The 17406-nt window shown below is 42.0% G+C and overlaps 1 protein-coding gene across 3 annotated transcripts in view; it reads right to left on the bottom strand.

The window, feature by feature from the left end:
- FMNL2 (formin like 2) overlaps window positions 1–17406 on the bottom strand; it is a 304305-nt gene that overhangs the window by 121457 nt on the left and 165442 nt on the right. For all 3 annotated transcript variants that reach the window (XM_084893028.1, XM_084893029.1, XM_084893027.1), the window contains exon 2: window positions 9055–9138. In XM_084893028.1, coding sequence (XP_084749154.1) covers window positions 9055–9138 — 84 coding nt within the window. The remainder of the gene's footprint in view (window positions 1–9054; window positions 9139–17406) is intronic.

The following is a 17406-nucleotide window of genomic DNA, read 5'->3' as shown; positions in this document are numbered from 1 at the left end:
ACTTTAACGTAAGAAACAAAATCATCAGGTTTCTAGAAGAAAGCATAGGAGATAATCCTGTGACCTGAGTTTGGACAAAGATTTGTTAGGCCACAAAAATGCATGAACCACTTAAAAAAATAAAAGATAAACTAAATTAGACTTCATTGGAAAAACTTTGTTCTTTCAAAGGCATTGTTATAGGAAAAGCAAGACGAATTAGGAGGAAATATTTGCAACATATACATCTGATAAAGACTTGTATCCAGAAAATAAATAAATATATATATATATATATATATATATATATATATATATATATATATATATATAAATTCTATAGTTCAATAATAAAATAAATACCCCAACTTTTAGCCCTGGCCGGTTTGGCTTTGTGGATAGAGCATCGGCCTGCGGACTGAAGGATTCCAGGTTTGATTCCAGTCAAGGGCATGTACCTTGATTGCAGGCACATCCCCAGCAGAAGGCAGCTGATTGATGTTTCTCTCTCATCGATGTTTCTAATTCTCTCTCCCTCTCCCTTCTTCTCTGTAAAAAAATCAATGAAATATTTAAAAAATAATAAAATAAACAACCCAACTTTTAAAAATTGACTAAATCCTTCAATAATTCGGATACACAATGACAAACCAGCACATAAAAAGATGCCCAACATCAATAGGGAAATGCAAATTACTGCATTTTCACTATCATTTCATGAGATTTGCTTAATCAACCATCTTCATTCAATCCTCCCTACTTCCCCCAACTCAACACCCATCCCAGTTTCCTAAATGCATAAATGGTCACCTTCTAAAACATAGAAACAAAAGCAGGGTGTGCTAACAACCTGAAATCCTAAACCTTAAACCCAGCTCCAGTTGGGTATTTTATGATTTCTGCTTAGATCTTCCATAGTTTCAAATTTAACATCATAAATACCCAAGCACACACCTCTTCTAAGCAGCCTCGTGTCATTTTTTTTTTTTTTTTCCATCTTCAGATCACAAGATTAAGCCAACGACAGTTTCAATCTGTCAACCCACATGGTCAAAATGACTCCTTAAATCAAATTCTACACAATACCTGACGAGGATCGGCTGAGAAGGGAGGTAAAAGCAGCTGCTTTGAAAATGGTCGTTGCTGAGGACATATCCCGGCTGCAACAGATATATATAAGCCTGGTACCCAAACTATGACAAGTGCTTATTTTATAGGGTTTTAGATGCACTTGAGAAGTTGTATCTGAGAACATGATGAGCACATCCATCAGCAGCTGAGTGGTTGTGTCTAGTTCCTGGGAAGAGCACTAGCAGTGGCAAGAAGGAGAAACAAACTAGCTGCCTAATGAAGGTACTTCAAGTACCCTGTCTGCCTGCCATGCTCTTGTCCAAACAGCTAGTATCCACCATGCTAATGGAGACCATTCAGTCTCTGCCCCTGTATATTTCTTACAAACTCAAAGCGTATTTCTAATTCACTTTCATCCTCTCTCCCTCCACCCCCAACACCTATATTCTAATTAGAAATCCAAACCCATTTATAGTTCTGCTCTTTAAGTGAAATCTATATGCTATTTTACTACCACAGCAGAGATAAAGACCACGGGCACCTTCATCTCCTCAATGGCTTCAGAAAATAACTTCCTTTAGAACATTTTACTTGCAAGTCCATCAAGATCTACAATCAATGCTCTGTGTAAGTAGGGGAGAATATGTGGACTGAAAGCTCTCAGTTGTACACACTGTCTTTACAGAATTTTCTTTTGAGATGATGTCTTATTCTTTTTTCAGTATCTTCTTTTGAAAGATCCAGTATTATGCTTTCTAAAGCACTACAGTCATAGCCCATCACTTTTTTAAAGAATTTTTATTTTATTGATTTTTAATTTATTGATAAAGAGAAGGTCAAGGAAGAGAGAAAGAGAAACATCTGGTACTTTCTATAGACACACACACACACACACACATACACAACCCGCCGAGTCTGCACCCTGTGCATATGCCCTGACAAGGAACCGAACCAGCCACCTTTAGGTGCACAAGGACACCCAACCAACTGAGCTGGCCAGAGCTAGCACATCACTCTTCAGCGTGAGCACACAAGAAATAATTTCAATGATAAATGGATTGATGAAAAGAGCCACCATGACATGGTGATCCAGGTCATACATTGACAATTAAAAAAAAAAAAAAAAAAAAAAAAGTTTCCAAACCATTGTGGTACATTTTAAAATACAAATTGTTAGTGCCAGCTCCACCTTGCTGGAAAACTTCCAAAAAGCTGCTTTTCTATTTTATGAAAATTAAACAAAAACAGCCTTCCACAGCAAAGACTAAAAGTTAAATGTCCAAGAGTTCCAACAAAGCAAAGTAGTATTTGTATTACCTAACACACATTCTTGGCTAAAGCACCTTAATTAATCACTTAAACTATTTTCTAAAAGGTAGTGTCAAAGGCCAACCTCAGTCTAGCCAATAGGTATTACATTGCCTACATGATTCTTCATTTCCTGTAATATGTTCCCAAGTTCACAAAAGATGCTCATATAACACAAGGGGGTTACTTATGCCAGCTGAGGAAGTCAAGTGGTTTCACATGGGGGCGGGGCGGAGCTCTCTAATGCTATTTGACCTGCCAGGCAGGAAGGCAGGCAAGGTGATGTGCATTTGGCAGAAGATAACCTGGAAGCTTCGAATCAGACTCAGCCCTGGTCTTCTTGCTCTGGCAGAGCATTTATACCAAGCTGACAAAGATGGTTAGTATTAAAAGAAGTAATTCCCCCTTTCTCTAGATTACTTTCTCCCCTTTCCCCACCCCCCTTTTCAATCCCTGGGAGGCAGGCCAGGATCTTTGCTTCCTGCTGTAAAACTGGGTGACAAAGGGAACCCCTGAAAGAGGATCCTTGTATGCCCGCTTTCGGGTTCAGACTCAATTTTCTGTGACTCCAGAGATACTAAATGTGAGGAAGCTCGACATGCAGGATTGCCACCTGCTTCCCCGGGGATTCAGAATCAAGGAATAAAGAGACTCTGAGTGGGTCTGAATGGAAGGGAAACTTTGCTTTCGTGGAGGGGGATGAGAGGAAGGAAAACGTGCCTTCTTTTTCATGAATCAGCAACTAACTCAATACATTTCCTCAGATTTGAAGATTTCAAGAAAAGGAAGACGGTCTCTTTAAAAATATCAAGTCAGAACACACCCCAGAGACAAAACTGTGTGTTTGTATTTTAATTTGGCAAAAGTACATGCCCCACAGCCAATTCCTGCCTGGCACACTGCTGGAACTCAGGACAAACTGGTGCTAGCAACCATTTAGAGTCTTTTCCCGCCTCCCAGTGAGTCTGGGGGAACTCAGATCCATGTATGGCATCTCTCTCTCTCCCCCTTCCCCTCTGTAAAAAAAATCAATAAAATATATTTTAAAAAATAAGTAGTGACATGGTGGAGGTGGGTGTGGCGGTGGGGAAGGGGAAGGCTGTAGCCTACTTCAGAGTTGGTGGCTGCCCTGTTAATTCTGAGCCACCCCATGGGCAGATAGTGATGCAGCAGTCCCTTCCTTTTGCCATCCTCCCTGTCCCCAGGCTCCCAGACTCCAGACTTAATCTGCCTTCAGCCCCTGTCCTCCAGTTCCAGGCTTTGATTCCACATTTAGCCACACTCACTTCATTCTGGCTTTCCCAGCTGTTGGGTGTCTACACAGCCACCTCCCCTGTCCTAACCCCCTTATTCAGCCAGTCTCTGCATCCTCGCCAGCACTTGTCATTTATTGTGATAGCCATTCTGATAGGTGTGAGATGGTACCTATTGTTGTTTTGATTTGCATCTCAGATGATTAGTGATTTTGTTAGCTCTTTAATTTTTTAGAAAATTTTATTCCAGTGGCAAATTGGCTTCACTTTTGATACAAGTTGGCCAATAAGTAACTTTTTGGAAGAAATAGTATTAGTAAACATAAGTGAGGGGTTTACAAAATAATGATATTCTTAGTAATTAAATACATTCAAATGGTATGGGTCAGCTATTGACCAAGACAAGAGAGAAACTCTCGCTGTAATGGAGTATCTTGGTGTAGTGGAGTATCTTAGTGCCCCTGGCCTGACTCAGTTCTGGCACAGCGGCAGCAGGTGCCTCGCCTTTCCTGATCAGGACGCATGCTGGCCTTTGAAGGTTGACATTCAATCTCCCGGAGGTGCTTAACGCAGGAAGCTGAGTCCAGGTGGGTATGATTCCCAGCCAACCCTTCTTTCTCCCTTTTGTTTTGGTTTGTATCTCCTTCTCCCATATAATTCCATAAAGTCAAGAAAGGGAGAGACCCCATCTCTCACTAAGGCCACAATGCAAAACAACAGCCAGCCATTAGGGGGCAAGATCAAGCCATGCCACATTACCCCCAAAATAAATCCCACCATTGATACCGGCAAAGCCACACAGAGGGAGTTTTCTAGCCCAGCTCAGGTGTGGCACCATAATATTTCAGAACTTGATTTTACACCCATAGATGTTAGTCATTTAAAATGTCCTGAAATTAGGACTAATCACTTCTACTTTGTTATTCAGTTATGAACCAATCCACGCCCCCAACCAATAACACCCGAGAAGCCTTGGGATGAAGCGTCAGAGATTACTTCTTATCTACTGCGATTTCTGTTTCAATGGTGTTTCCAGGTCCCTGTGTAACAGGAAATGACTGAAAGAGCTCAGAGGTAGGTGTTCTCATTCATCTCCCTGGCCGGGGCGACCTTGGTGCCATTGGTCTAGTCATTTATGCTCTTGAACCTCAGTTTCATCACCAATTACTTAAGGGAATGCATGAACAGACAGGAAAGGCAAAAGGACTCAGACTGTACTTCACATGCTCTAATAGTTTCTCATTTTGACAAGCATATGTTAACTTAAGTAGAAAAATAAAGAGTGGAGCGGTGGCCGGTGTGACTTAGTTGATTGAATATAACAAGTATGGTGAAGGCCCCGTAATGGAGAGGTTGACCATTCAATTCCTGGTCAGGGTACGAGCCCAGGATGCGGGCCAGATCCCCAGTAGGAAGCATGCAGGAAGCAGCCAATTGATGTTCTGCTGTCCCGTTGATGTTTCTCTCCCTCTCCCTCCCTCTCTAAAATCAATTTAAAAAATCGTTTAAAAAGGAAAATAAAAAGTGGCTTGAAATGCATGGTCTCTACAACCCTACCTGCTGTAATGATTCGGAAGCCATCCAGGACCTCTGAAGCTCTCCACATACAGCTTTGACCCTAAGCTGATGGAAAACAGCCAAGACTCCAAAGCCAAACAGCACAGGGTCCCTGTTTAGGGAACACCCAGAACTGAGGCAGGAGTGAGAGCAAAGGGCATTCGTACAGGTACAAAGAGCAAGGAGAGAGCCCTCTTACTGCCAAGCAGCTGGGGGCTTTCATTGGTAATTGTCCAAGGAGCTTAGCATTTCCAGCTACTTACTCTTATACTACCACCTCTGCTACTATAAAACACGCCTCAGTAATCCCCGGAGTACTTGAATGAATGTCCAGATAAGGATCCAAAAGAAGATCCACACAGTTCTCTCTCTTATGATGTCCTCCTCCCTGTGTTTCCCTATCTCTGTTTGTTGCAGAGGCAAATATCGTGTTTAATGAGATATAATTCCCATTATCAGTCTTTCATCCCCCCTCCTAGTCCATGGCATCCATTAATCTAGTTTCATTCTCTATGTATATTTTTTTATTCTGGGCATTTCATATAAATGGAATCATAAAAGCAAATGTATTCTGAGTGTCCATCAGGTTAGGTACCATAGAGAGAGATAGATTAGGTGCCAAATGTGTGTGTGTGTATGACAAGGTCTATGTAGATAACAGGTAAGATAAACCTTCAGTCAAATAAACACGAATACATTATATTTATTATATGTGCCATATAAATAGTACATCATGCATGCTTTAAGCTAATGGATTTTATTTTTCCCCTCAGAAACATACATAGAAGTCACATTCATGTGAGTGACACACCAATAAGTTAGCTGTATTTGACAAAAAGCCCAGTTTTCTGCTGGACACAATTCTCTCAGTGACTGATCAGAAAATGGTAGTTCACCGTGGCGGTCATGCGGGTAAATGAGGCTCAGTGCCTGTGCTAAGACCTCCTGGCTTTCTCTCCCTCTCAGGAAAGAACACCAGAATGCAGGGCAGAGAAACAGCTTGTACTTTCTCCTTTTAGTGTATCATTCAAACACTTGCGTACTCAGTGAGGAAGGGAGCAGAAAGTATGGATAAGGCCTGGAATGTGCACATTCTCGGGACTCTGACCACCCATCCTAAAGGCGATGCAACCTTCAGCAATGACTTAATCGCCCAGGCTCAGTTTTCCCCCTGTGTCAAATGGAGTCACTAATAAGCCTCTGATTGGTATCCTTTGAAGACAAAGCTTTCGGGCAGAAAATCTGCTTACTAACTGCTGGCTGTTGGCAACAACAATAATAATAAGTATTACTTCACTATTAATAAACCACCCGCTACTAAGAACTGATGGAGCCATTCAGCTTGTGTTGAAGGGACCGACGGGAACAGATGAAGCAGCTGAATTCTCCACGTCCTGGCATGTGCATACTTAAGTAAGACAGGAATCGCCCGAACTCGGAGGAGCCGAGAATTAGTCCAATAATCAGATAACTGATTTGCTACTCTCCGAGCCTCCAGCTGCCCGAGACTCGGCCATCCACCCTATGGAGCCACTTCCGGCCGGAGAACAGAGTACAGCTGTTGAAGCTCTTCCATCATCGGCAGCCTCCCTGCCTGGCACACTGGAGATACAAACGCTACTAATTCATCCATGCCAGGAAGGAGCAGGCAGGCTGAGGAATACGCCCGCAGGGCTGAGGAAGGAAGGATGGCTCAGCCCTTCCTCCCAGCATAGCTTCACGGCCACCAGGGCCAGTCTCCCCTCCGCTGTCATAACATAACCTGTGCGAAGGCAGAATTTCTCACCCCTTGGCCTTCCCTCGCTTGAGTGATTACCTTTCCTTTATAGTAATTATCCCTATTATATGTGTTCACTGTCATAAAATCATTTTTCCTCAAAATAATAGGTTTAGCTAATGCTCATCAAAAATTAAGTCTTGAGCAAGGAGATTTTAAGTGTCAGCAACATGTTATTCCTTTGGACCACAGTCATGTAAGCAGTAGGCTTCCTCTCCCGTTTCTATCTCTTCTTGGTGCTCAAACATAGGATGGAAAAAGAGGGGAGGATTCTTACCAAAATTTCATTCCTGCTTTAGTTAGGGGTTTAGGTCAAGCAACATGCAGTGCGTGCTGCGGGAATTCTGTAAGAACCACAGGCATCTATATCTTAACAAACGTGGAAAACCCCTCTGCTCCCCTGACACATTTTACCCGGCAACAGAGACCCCAGGGAGCTCCGGTCAGAGGGTCAGAGGGTCAGAGGAATTACAGCACGCCCAGAAAGTGTCAGGGCGGCCTGACGCAGGGATGCGAGCACCCGGAAACTCATGGCACAAAACGAAAAAGCTGATAATACAGAATCGACAGAGCCTACTCTCTACCTTTAGGGGGGGACTCCTCTATGTTTTAGAACAATTAGCCTATACCTAGTCCTAGAATAAAGTGCCCCCAAATCACGACCACTGCCAATGGAATACTACAGAGCATCTACAAGAATAAGGTAGAGGCACATATGCTGACAAATGTATCAAGGTGAGGAAGAGAGTGTGTGTGTTCATGTATTTGTTTGTTTTAAAATAACAACATAAAAGGAAGCTGGAAGGACATTTCAAAGTCTCTAAGGTATACAATTATGAGGGTAGAAAGAAAAAGGGGGAATTCTACTTTTTATTTTATATCCTTCTGAAGAGTCTGAATTTATTATGAGTTAATGATAAGATAAAAAGAATTGCTAAACTCTGAAATAAATTTTTATCAGCCTAAGTAGTCTCTTTATAAACAATTCACCTTCTTGCATGAATATGCATCAATATACATGGAAAAAATGACTAAATTAGAGGGCCTGCCTTATTCAAGCAGCATAAACTGCTCTGTGACATAAATAGAAAAAGAGACAATCTGAATTTGGATGCCCCCCTGACCAGACCGCCCAGAAAACCTAATACAAAAAGTCTAAAAATAAAGGAAAGAATCAAAATCATGCAAGAATAAAAGAATTCATTTTCTCACTTTTTCTTTGCTCTTAAGAAACAGGAAGACAAGTCACAAAACAGAAAGCCATGCATCTCCTTGGGGGGGATGGGGAGTCTAATATACTTAGGGAGGAAATCTCTTCTTTCATTATTTCTTTTCTTTTTTTTCTTTCTTTCTAACTTTATTTTTTTTTTTTTTCAATTTAGATATTTATTTTAAAAAGGAGGAGGAAAAGGGCTGTGAGTGTGATCTCCCAACACAGGAACATGTGAAAGAAAGTAGAGGTATAGTAATGTGGACATGAAACTCAGCAAGCCTAATAACAATTAGAATATTATAACATACTACCGATCAGATTTAAGCCACCGAAAGATGAATAAGGTTGTTTTTTTTTTTAAACAACGGAAGTCATAATTACTTCTATAAAATAGACACACATGACTGAAACTAAAAATGACTCCCGAAGTTTAAACAACTGAATGTACAAAATAAAAGATGCAAGTACAAGCCCAAATTCAAGCTTACAATGTGATTACAAATGACAACAACAATGGCATATAAAGCAAAAGAAAACGGATCAAATATAAAAGTTTTACATGTTACATTAAAACATCACTTCAGAAAAACTGACTTCAAAAAATACTGCATCACTGACTTAAAATAAAATTTTTTTTAAGTGCAAGCATCACATAGATTCCTCATCTGACAAATGAGAACAAATCAATCCTTGAGATCTTTGATCATTTTAACTGGAAAGTACTGCTCGTACAGTTCAGCCTGCCATATATCTCTCTCCAGGCTCTTGTCTCTTATTTGTACTCTAGGCATTTAGTTACCACAATTAACTCCTCCCAATTTAATTTATACTTTGAACTTTTAAAGCTGGCAAGTCGACTTTCATTATTTCTTGATAAAAACATCTTTTTTTCTTACCTGATCACAAATCAGTTCCCACTTTTTCTCATTGTCATACTGCCGCAGCAACCTGGCTTTGTCAGGGGGCAGGTTCATAGCATTCTGGAAAAGAGACCAAAAAAAGCGAGATATGTCACATTCCACAACAGACTACTCATGAGTGACTTATAGGTAGATCAAGGAATACTACTGTGGGTTTATTTTTTATGATTTCTTTTCAATTTCTAGCATCTCATCAAACAGAAACACCCTGAAGAAGTATTTAAATATCACATCAGAAACATCAAATCAGTTCAATGGAAGGGGAAACCCTGAAGTCCCATGCGTGGACAGCAAGGTAGCCTGCATGTAAGCAAAGGAAATGCATTATTTCTTCATTTACTAGGGCGCTCCCATTCTTCTCAACAGAAGGTTGTGAATTGTTGAGAAGGCATTGCCCAATTTATGTTTAAAGCACTGCAGCCCCCAGACACGGAACAGGAGACACCAAAAGAAAATGCAGTGACCAGAACCACTGACCAATAACATCAACTTTTACTCCCTTGGGCAACACCTATGAGTAAAAGAACAGCTTGGTTTTTTAATTATTAATTAATTAATTTCTACATAAGAGAAAGTTTCTTCAGGAAATAGAAGAAATGGGCTCAGGAAACAGTTTACAGAAGCCAAAGAGGGGTCCTTGGAGCTTAGGAGAAAGAAAGGTAAAGATAAGGTGACTGGGAGGTGGGGTGTAAGGGAGGGGAGAAGCACCCAGATTTTTTATGTTGTTATTTTTAATGAAAACAATGTAACTGGCTTCTGCCATCTCTCTGAGATGACAGCATATGCCACCATTATGCTGGACATACATTAACATTAGCAACCACAATTCTCAGTTAGCTATATCAGCTTATGAAGCTGAACTTGCCCTGAGAAACTGGTCATGAGCTAAATGTCCAGGCATCAATACTCATATAGCCTCCCCTGTGTCAATACGCACACCTTCTGGAATGGAGTACGTTCACCTGTTATTAGTCTAATGTCCCAAATAACCAATCACACCCATTGTCAAGATACCTGGCTTGGGTTTGAGGTGATATCTTTAGCTACAGAACATGGCAGAGTGAGGGTCCCAGAAGGCATTCACATCTGTTCCCCTGTCTCCCGAAAGAAAGCTCCGAACTCTTAACAACTGAGCCAAGAAGCCAATGACTGTCTCACAGCTCTTAATTGTCATGTCTACCCCCTTGCGTCGACACCCTAGATCAGTGGTCGGCAAACCGCGGCTCTAGAGCCACATGCGGCTCTTTGGCCCCTTGAGTGTGGCTCTTCCACAAAATACCATGTGCGGAAGTCGGTTTTCAGCCTGGGCGAGACTATTTTGAAGAAGTGGCAATAGAACACTCAAGGGGCCAAAGAGCCACATGTGGCTCGTGAGCCACGGTTTGCCAACCAATGCCCTAAATCAGGGGTCTTCAAACTACAGCCCGCGGGCCAGATGCGGCCCGCAGAGGAGTCTGATCCGCCAGGTTTTTTGGGCAGTGAGCGCAGCCGAGGTGTTACAGTAGGAATTAGTAGTTCATATAGTCCGGCCCTCCAGCTCTCTGAGGGACCGTGATCTGGCCCCCACTTTAAAAAGTTTGAGGACCCCTGCCCTAAATCATACCTATCCCATAATAAACAATATAGCTCTTGGCCTATTCACTATTTGAGCAAATAGGTCTTGAACTGGTTTTTACAAGATCTTTTTTTTTAAAAAATTTTTCACTTATCGATTTGAGAAAGAGAGAGGAGAAAGAAACACCGATCTGTTGTTCCACTTATTTATGCATTCACTGGTTGATTCCCCTATGTGTCCTGACCGAGGATTGAACCAGCAATCTTGGTGTTTCAGGACGACGCTCTAACCAACTGAGCTACCCGGCCAGGGCTAGGCCCTAACCTTGTAATGCTGAGGCCCCCAGCTCTCTGGAGGACTTGGCGTGTAGAGAGACAATGCCCCCGCCGCAGTGCTGTCTCATGTCATTCAGTGAAACACATTTCATACAGGCAAGCGTCAGTGAGTTATTCTCACTTCACAGAGACAAAGAATTATCCTTGGATAATTTGGTGGAGATGACACAATATTTTTCCCAACTTAAACTTAATCTAGCATCCAGATTGAAATGCCTAACTAGGTGGTAAACATCCACCACTTACTAATTCGAGTCCAGTCCATTTACATTTAATAAACTGCCTCCGGAATATTAAAATTTTTAAATTACCCCCAAAGCTGACGACATAATTAGAAGAGCGTTGGACTCCAGAGTTTTCGATGGGCCTGCCAAGGCCTCTCCACAGAAATACTAAAATGGGGAAAATATTTTCATATGGCCCGGCTCCACAGAACATCTACTTGAAGTAGAATAAAAAACATATATTTGTATTTATTTATTTAAATATTATCATGTTGAAAAAGAAAAAATTCCTGGAATAAGGAAAGGTGAATTCCGTGAACGTCCTTCTGAGGGAGTCCAATGTCACTGGCCATTATATAAACAGCCCATCACTGATTATTTGCACCCTAGGGATGGATTACTTCCTCTGAAACTGATTTTTGACCTCATGTGAGTGCCCCTGGGTATGATTTAGCTTAAATAAGTACAGTAAGTTCACGAAGTAAATTACATGAGTTTTCTCAGAATCCTTATTAATCTCTTGCGATATAAAGGGAATAAGAAGAAGAATGGCTGAACTACAAGATTCCCACCATGGTATGAGGTACCTTGCACACAGTCTCCTGTAATCTTAATAACAAGCCCATTGGAGTAGATATAATTTTCCGCATTTTATACATGAGGAAACAGAACTGGGAGAACTGGGTTAACTTGCTAGAGATGAGACAGCTTTCCGGGAGCAAACTTAGTCTGTGAGGCTCCCAAAGACAAACACTGAAAAAGCCACCAACCTTTTTTTTCTTCCCCCTTTCTTTTCCAAGGCAAAAGAGCAAATAACTGACTTTCTGTTAAGACTCTACTTGACACTCGTATGGAAGCCATGTGCAAACCTGCTCCAGGAATCAGATGCAGGGCCGTCATTATTGCAAAGAGAAGGCCAAGATTCTCCTTTCTAGGTCTACTTTTACTTTAATGAAACAGTCTTGAACTCAAAAAATGTTATGAAGCACTACTGCTGTGCAGCACTGTGCTCCCTGGCACAGAGGGAGACTACACAGCTGTGGTCCCCCTGGAGTATCATGTTAAGGTGAGGAGATACAGGTAAAGCAAACGAATCTTCTTAAATTCAGATGGGTCTTGATCAAGATTATGGGAGGGCAACTTTGGATTGGGTGATGTGGAAGACCTCTCAAGAAAAAGTAACAGGAGGAGTCCTAAAAATGAGGAGTGAGCCAGATGAAGCATGGACGAAGCATTCAGGGCAAAGGAAACCGGGAAAAGACAGTAAGATGGGAAACTGCTTGGAGCATCAAAGAGCTGAAAGAGAAGAAAGGGGAAAAAGAGAAAGTTGGGAAGGTAAGTCAGGGCTATGTCATGCCCAGCCACGTGGGCCAGGATAAATTCTTTTTATTTCAGCTACAGTGCAAAGGGAAGCCACTGAAGGCTTGTGAGCGTGAGATGTCATAATCAAGTTACGTTTTTCAAAGATGATCGTGCATGCTGTGGGAGAACTGATCAGAAACAGGAGAAGTGGAAGCGGGGCGGCCAGTTAGGGGGCCAGTTAGGAGGCCGGGGCCGTAGTTCAAATGGAGGATGATGGCTGACGGCACATCAAATGAAGAAAGGTACATGCATGTCAGAAAATTACGTGAACCTGACTGGCTACATTTAGGGGCTGAGGAAGGATGTCAAGAATTAACACCTTGCTCCTCCCTTCCTTGAGCTACAAGGACAATAGTGGTCCATTTAATGAAAACAGTACCCAGCAAAAGACGGTACAAATCTGGAGCAAGTGGTGAAGAATAAGATTTATAAATGGTCCAGTTTAGGTCTGAGAGAGCGGAGACATCCAAGAGAACAGTCAAGCAGATGGATACACAATTCCGGAGACTGAAAGAAAAGGGTGTATATATTCTTCTGAATGAGGAGTCTTAGGAAGTCTGTGGGCCTGATGACTAGTTTCTATTGGGAGAAGTTGCTCCACATCAGTACACCAAAACTAACACTGCACTTGGTAATCTTTTATCTAAAGTAACCCCTTCCCCAGGTCAAGTCTCGGAACTGTTCAGGCATACATTGCACAGCTTAATAATTCTACAGGCACGGCGAGGAAGTGGCCCTATTTAAAGTCAGATTCTCCGCAGAGGCCTAGCTAACGCTCAGGGGTGTTGTGATTGGCTGGTAATACCTGCCCTTCACCTTTGTCAGAGGGAATTCATTCCTTTAGCCACCGGCAGGACTCCGGAGACCAAGCTAAATGTTTGTGCAGGGAATTCGCAAGAGTCCCTGCTATTTGCTGAGGAAAATATGGCTCTATCGCCAGATCCCTTTGCTGTACAAAATTAAATTGCTCTCCTACTTGGCTGAAAAATGTAAATCAAGCGCTTCCAAGTTTTCTAACAGTGACAACTCTACCTCATCCTGGTGATACCTATGACATAGGATGTTCCCTGTCCTTTCATCCATCAATCCATCCACCGTGTACTGGGCTTTGACCACATGCCAACATTTCTGAAGGCACGGAAGAGAATCTCGTCATGAAGGTGATGCGCTCCAGTACATGCCAAAGGTCCACGGAAGGCCTGCTATCCGAGTTAAGAAGTTTAATGGTTGTTAGTTATCTATGCCTAGAGTGTACACATTCCTAGCTAAAAGAAATGAGACCGCCCAAGAGCATCCTTCCTATAACGAATATCCCTTTACTTCCGTTCAACCTGACAGACTTTTAATAATCAACTCAAATGTCATTCAGCAGGAGAGCCTTCCTCCAGCTGCTCCAGTGAACTGTGCACATCTCCATCACAGCACCCAGGACCCTGCTCCCCAAGATTCCATTTACCATCCAAATTCCCTACTCAGCTAGGTACACGCCGCACTCCCAGGACTCCTCTGTTCATCCCCAATGCCTGGTAGAGAATTTGGCAAAAAAGAGGCACCGTGCTGAATAAATGGAAAGCAAACTAGGTGTCCTACTCTGCAGTCTAAAAATACCTTCATTGTTTTAGCATTTGCGTTTCAGCTATTAACAAAGCCTATTCGCTGAAGAGTGTTTGTTTCTCAGAAAACCTCCATCAGGGATATTATTACTCATTAGTAATTACCTCCACAAGATGAATTCATGGGGGGAAATATTCAAGTTCAATTCTAGCAACACTTTCCTCAATAAAAATGGTGTTTTGGGCATTCTAACTGCCACCAATAATAAACCATGGAACCTGAACTTTGTTTTGTTTCTGTTGCCAGTGCATCCAAATTGGTATCAATTATCACAATGGATATACCTAAAGTGGTAGCTACATTTATGGTCTATATTCTGGTTTTATTCTTAACTATGCTATTTTACATTGTTTTGAGATGTAATTTCCATCTCAGGACCTTTTGGAAATAGAAGGTGAATAACAACCCAGAACAATGCAGGTTCTGGGTCCTTGAGGGAGAAATTAATTGTGGTCAAAGAGAGTCTATGATAGTCTATACATCTGAGGTTACACTTACAGATTAATTGCCATATACAACATAGAGCAAAAATGAAAGTAGTCAAATCACTGAGAACCAAATAAACCCATCTCCTAGGAATCGTTTTCTGACATTAGCTCTTGTCCTGGATATACAGGAGAAACAGAAACTTGTAAAACCTCCTTTTTAAAAAATATTATTTTATTGATTTTTCTTACAGAGAGGAAGGGAGAGAGATAGAGAGGTAGAAACGTCAATGAGAGAGAAACATCGACCAGCTGCCTCCTGCACACCCTCTACCGGGGATGTGTCCGCAACCAAGGTACATGCCCTTGACCGGAATCGAACCTGGGACCTTTCAGTCTGCAGACCGATGCTCTACCGCTGAGCCAAACTGGTTTCCCAAAACCTCCTTCTTTTTCCCTGATATCCTCAAGGCTCAGGCTGAGAAACCCACAGGGAGATGCAGACGCAGAGCAGTGAAAAGGAATCAGATCAAAACACACCTTATGTAACATATCACCTTTGTCCTCCTAATCTCTAAATTAAAACTTCCAGGTATTAAGTCACCAGATTCAACAACAGAAACTCTTCTATTACGTGATAGTACATGATCACCTGCACAGAGAGAAGAAAGGACACAAACCTTACAAGCGGGGTTGCTTGTGGAAGCAGGGAAAAAGCTTGTCACAAGAGAAATAGCTTAGACAACCTTTTAGTCCAGAAACGATAAAAGAGCCAGTACTTTTTAAAAACTTGTGGTAGCAAAAAGCCACATATAACATAAAACTTGCCCTCTTCACCATGTTTAAGTGTACAGTCTAGTACTGTTAACTATATTCACAGTGTTGAATATCATAGCCCTAGAATTCTTTCATCCTGCAACACTGAAACTCTACCCAAACAATAACTCACTTCTCCCTCCCAGACCATGACTTTTTGCTACAAAAACCCCACAAAAAACACAAGGAAATGTGATGGTTGCAACTGGATGCTTGGGCAGCACAGCAAGGAACGGGATCTAATAAGGCCCCATGGGGCAGGGACTCGCGAGTTGGGCTTCGGAGTCGGACTGGCTGGATTCCAACCCCGATCTACCAGTGATGGTTGGTGCTCTGGGGCCACACAACTTGAATTAAGAAGCAAACTAAAATGAGCTTACAGCCCAGAGTTGATAAGGACCCTACATATATTTCAAAACTGAAGGTCGGCATCAAAGTTAAGGGACATGAACAACAAGATGTAACATTTATTGATGCTCTGATGTGTCTCAGCCACTTAGGCTCGCTGCACATATTATCCCATTTATTCTGCTTTATAACCCAGACAAGTAGGCATCACCTTCTCCATTTAACAGAAGAAAACTGAATGACAAGGAGGTTACACAACTTCCATGAGTGAGACAGATGGCAAAGCTGGGATTCGAGAGACGTCTGGAGGACCATGCTCCTTCCATGACACTTAAGCTATAGTGTTTCTAAAATATGGCCCATCCATGAGCAAAGCAATCCAGCCATTCTACCTGAATAATCAGCGACATAATCACTGGCATGCAAGATTAAAGTGAAAACACACAGGACAAGCTATTAATATTTTCAGACAAAATAATGGCATTTTAACAATAGTTTTCAACATCTTCAAAAATATGAACTAGGACCCAAAAATAAGTTATGTGCTCAAATCTACAGATAGCCAGGAACTCTCTCAATTCAGAGAGAGAGAGAGGGAAAGAGACAGAGAGAGAGAGAAAGAGAGAGAGAGAGAGAGAGAGAGAGAGAGAGAGAGAGAGAGAGAGAGAGAGAGAGAGAAGATAAACTTCCATGCAGCAAAGGATATAGGTACACCAATGCCAAAGAGAACCTGTTACATAACATAACCGATGCAGGCACTTCTTTTCCTTATGAAAATCAGGACATGCTATGGTCTGGGCTTGGAGGCAGTAAAGAATAGCATTTAGCCCTAGCCGGTTTGGCTCAGTGGATAGAGCGTCAGCCAGCAGACTGAAGGGTCCCAGGTTCCATTCCAGCCAAGGGCATATGCCTGGGTTGTGGGCTCGAGCCCCAGTAGGGGGCGTGCAGGAGGCAGCTGATCAATGATTCTCTCATCATTTATGTTTCTATCTCTCTATCCTTCTCCCTTCCTCTCTAAAATTAATGAAAACATATTTTTAAAAATAGCATTTAATGGCACAATATGATTTTTAATATTTGTGCTCTGGAGCTGGGCCACCTGGGTGTAATCCTACCTCTACCCACTCCCACTCATTAATGGAGGAATCTTGGGAAAATTATTTAAAGTAAATCTCAGCTTCTTCACCTGTAAAATAGAGATGACAGTGGTGATAATGATGAGAAAGATGAGAAAGTAATGATTCTACCTGCCTCAGAGAGTCCGAGAAAAATAAACTTGGATCATTCATGCAGTTGGCACAAAATAAATACACGGAACATACTCATATTAGATCTTACTATTCTCATTATATGAGATGAAGGGAAAGTGTGAGCAAAGGCATGGATACGGTAGAAGGCAGAGGGCTGTGAGCTACGCACAGTAAACCGGAGGGCAAGAAGTGGGTAGGAGGAAATCAAGTCAGAAAGGCAGGACCTTGCACACCAAACCACAGAATTTAAAATTACTAGACAGGCAATGGGAAGCCATCAGCCAAGGAAATGTCTAGAAAGAGCAAGGCCTTTGGAGTCCTCAAATCACAATAGGTAAAGGTTTTCTCCTCTGTTAATACTTTCCACGTGGTCATTTTTTCCTTATACCATTACTGGGA

This window comes from Pipistrellus hanaki, assembly GCF_964339955.1.
Source record: "Pipistrellus hanaki genome assembly, chromosome: 8".
Taxonomy (NCBI): domain Eukaryota; kingdom Metazoa; phylum Chordata; class Mammalia; order Chiroptera; family Vespertilionidae; genus Pipistrellus; species Pipistrellus hanaki.
The sequence above is the reverse complement of the archived record's forward strand: the minus strand, read 5'-3'. Positions and strand labels throughout refer to the sequence as shown.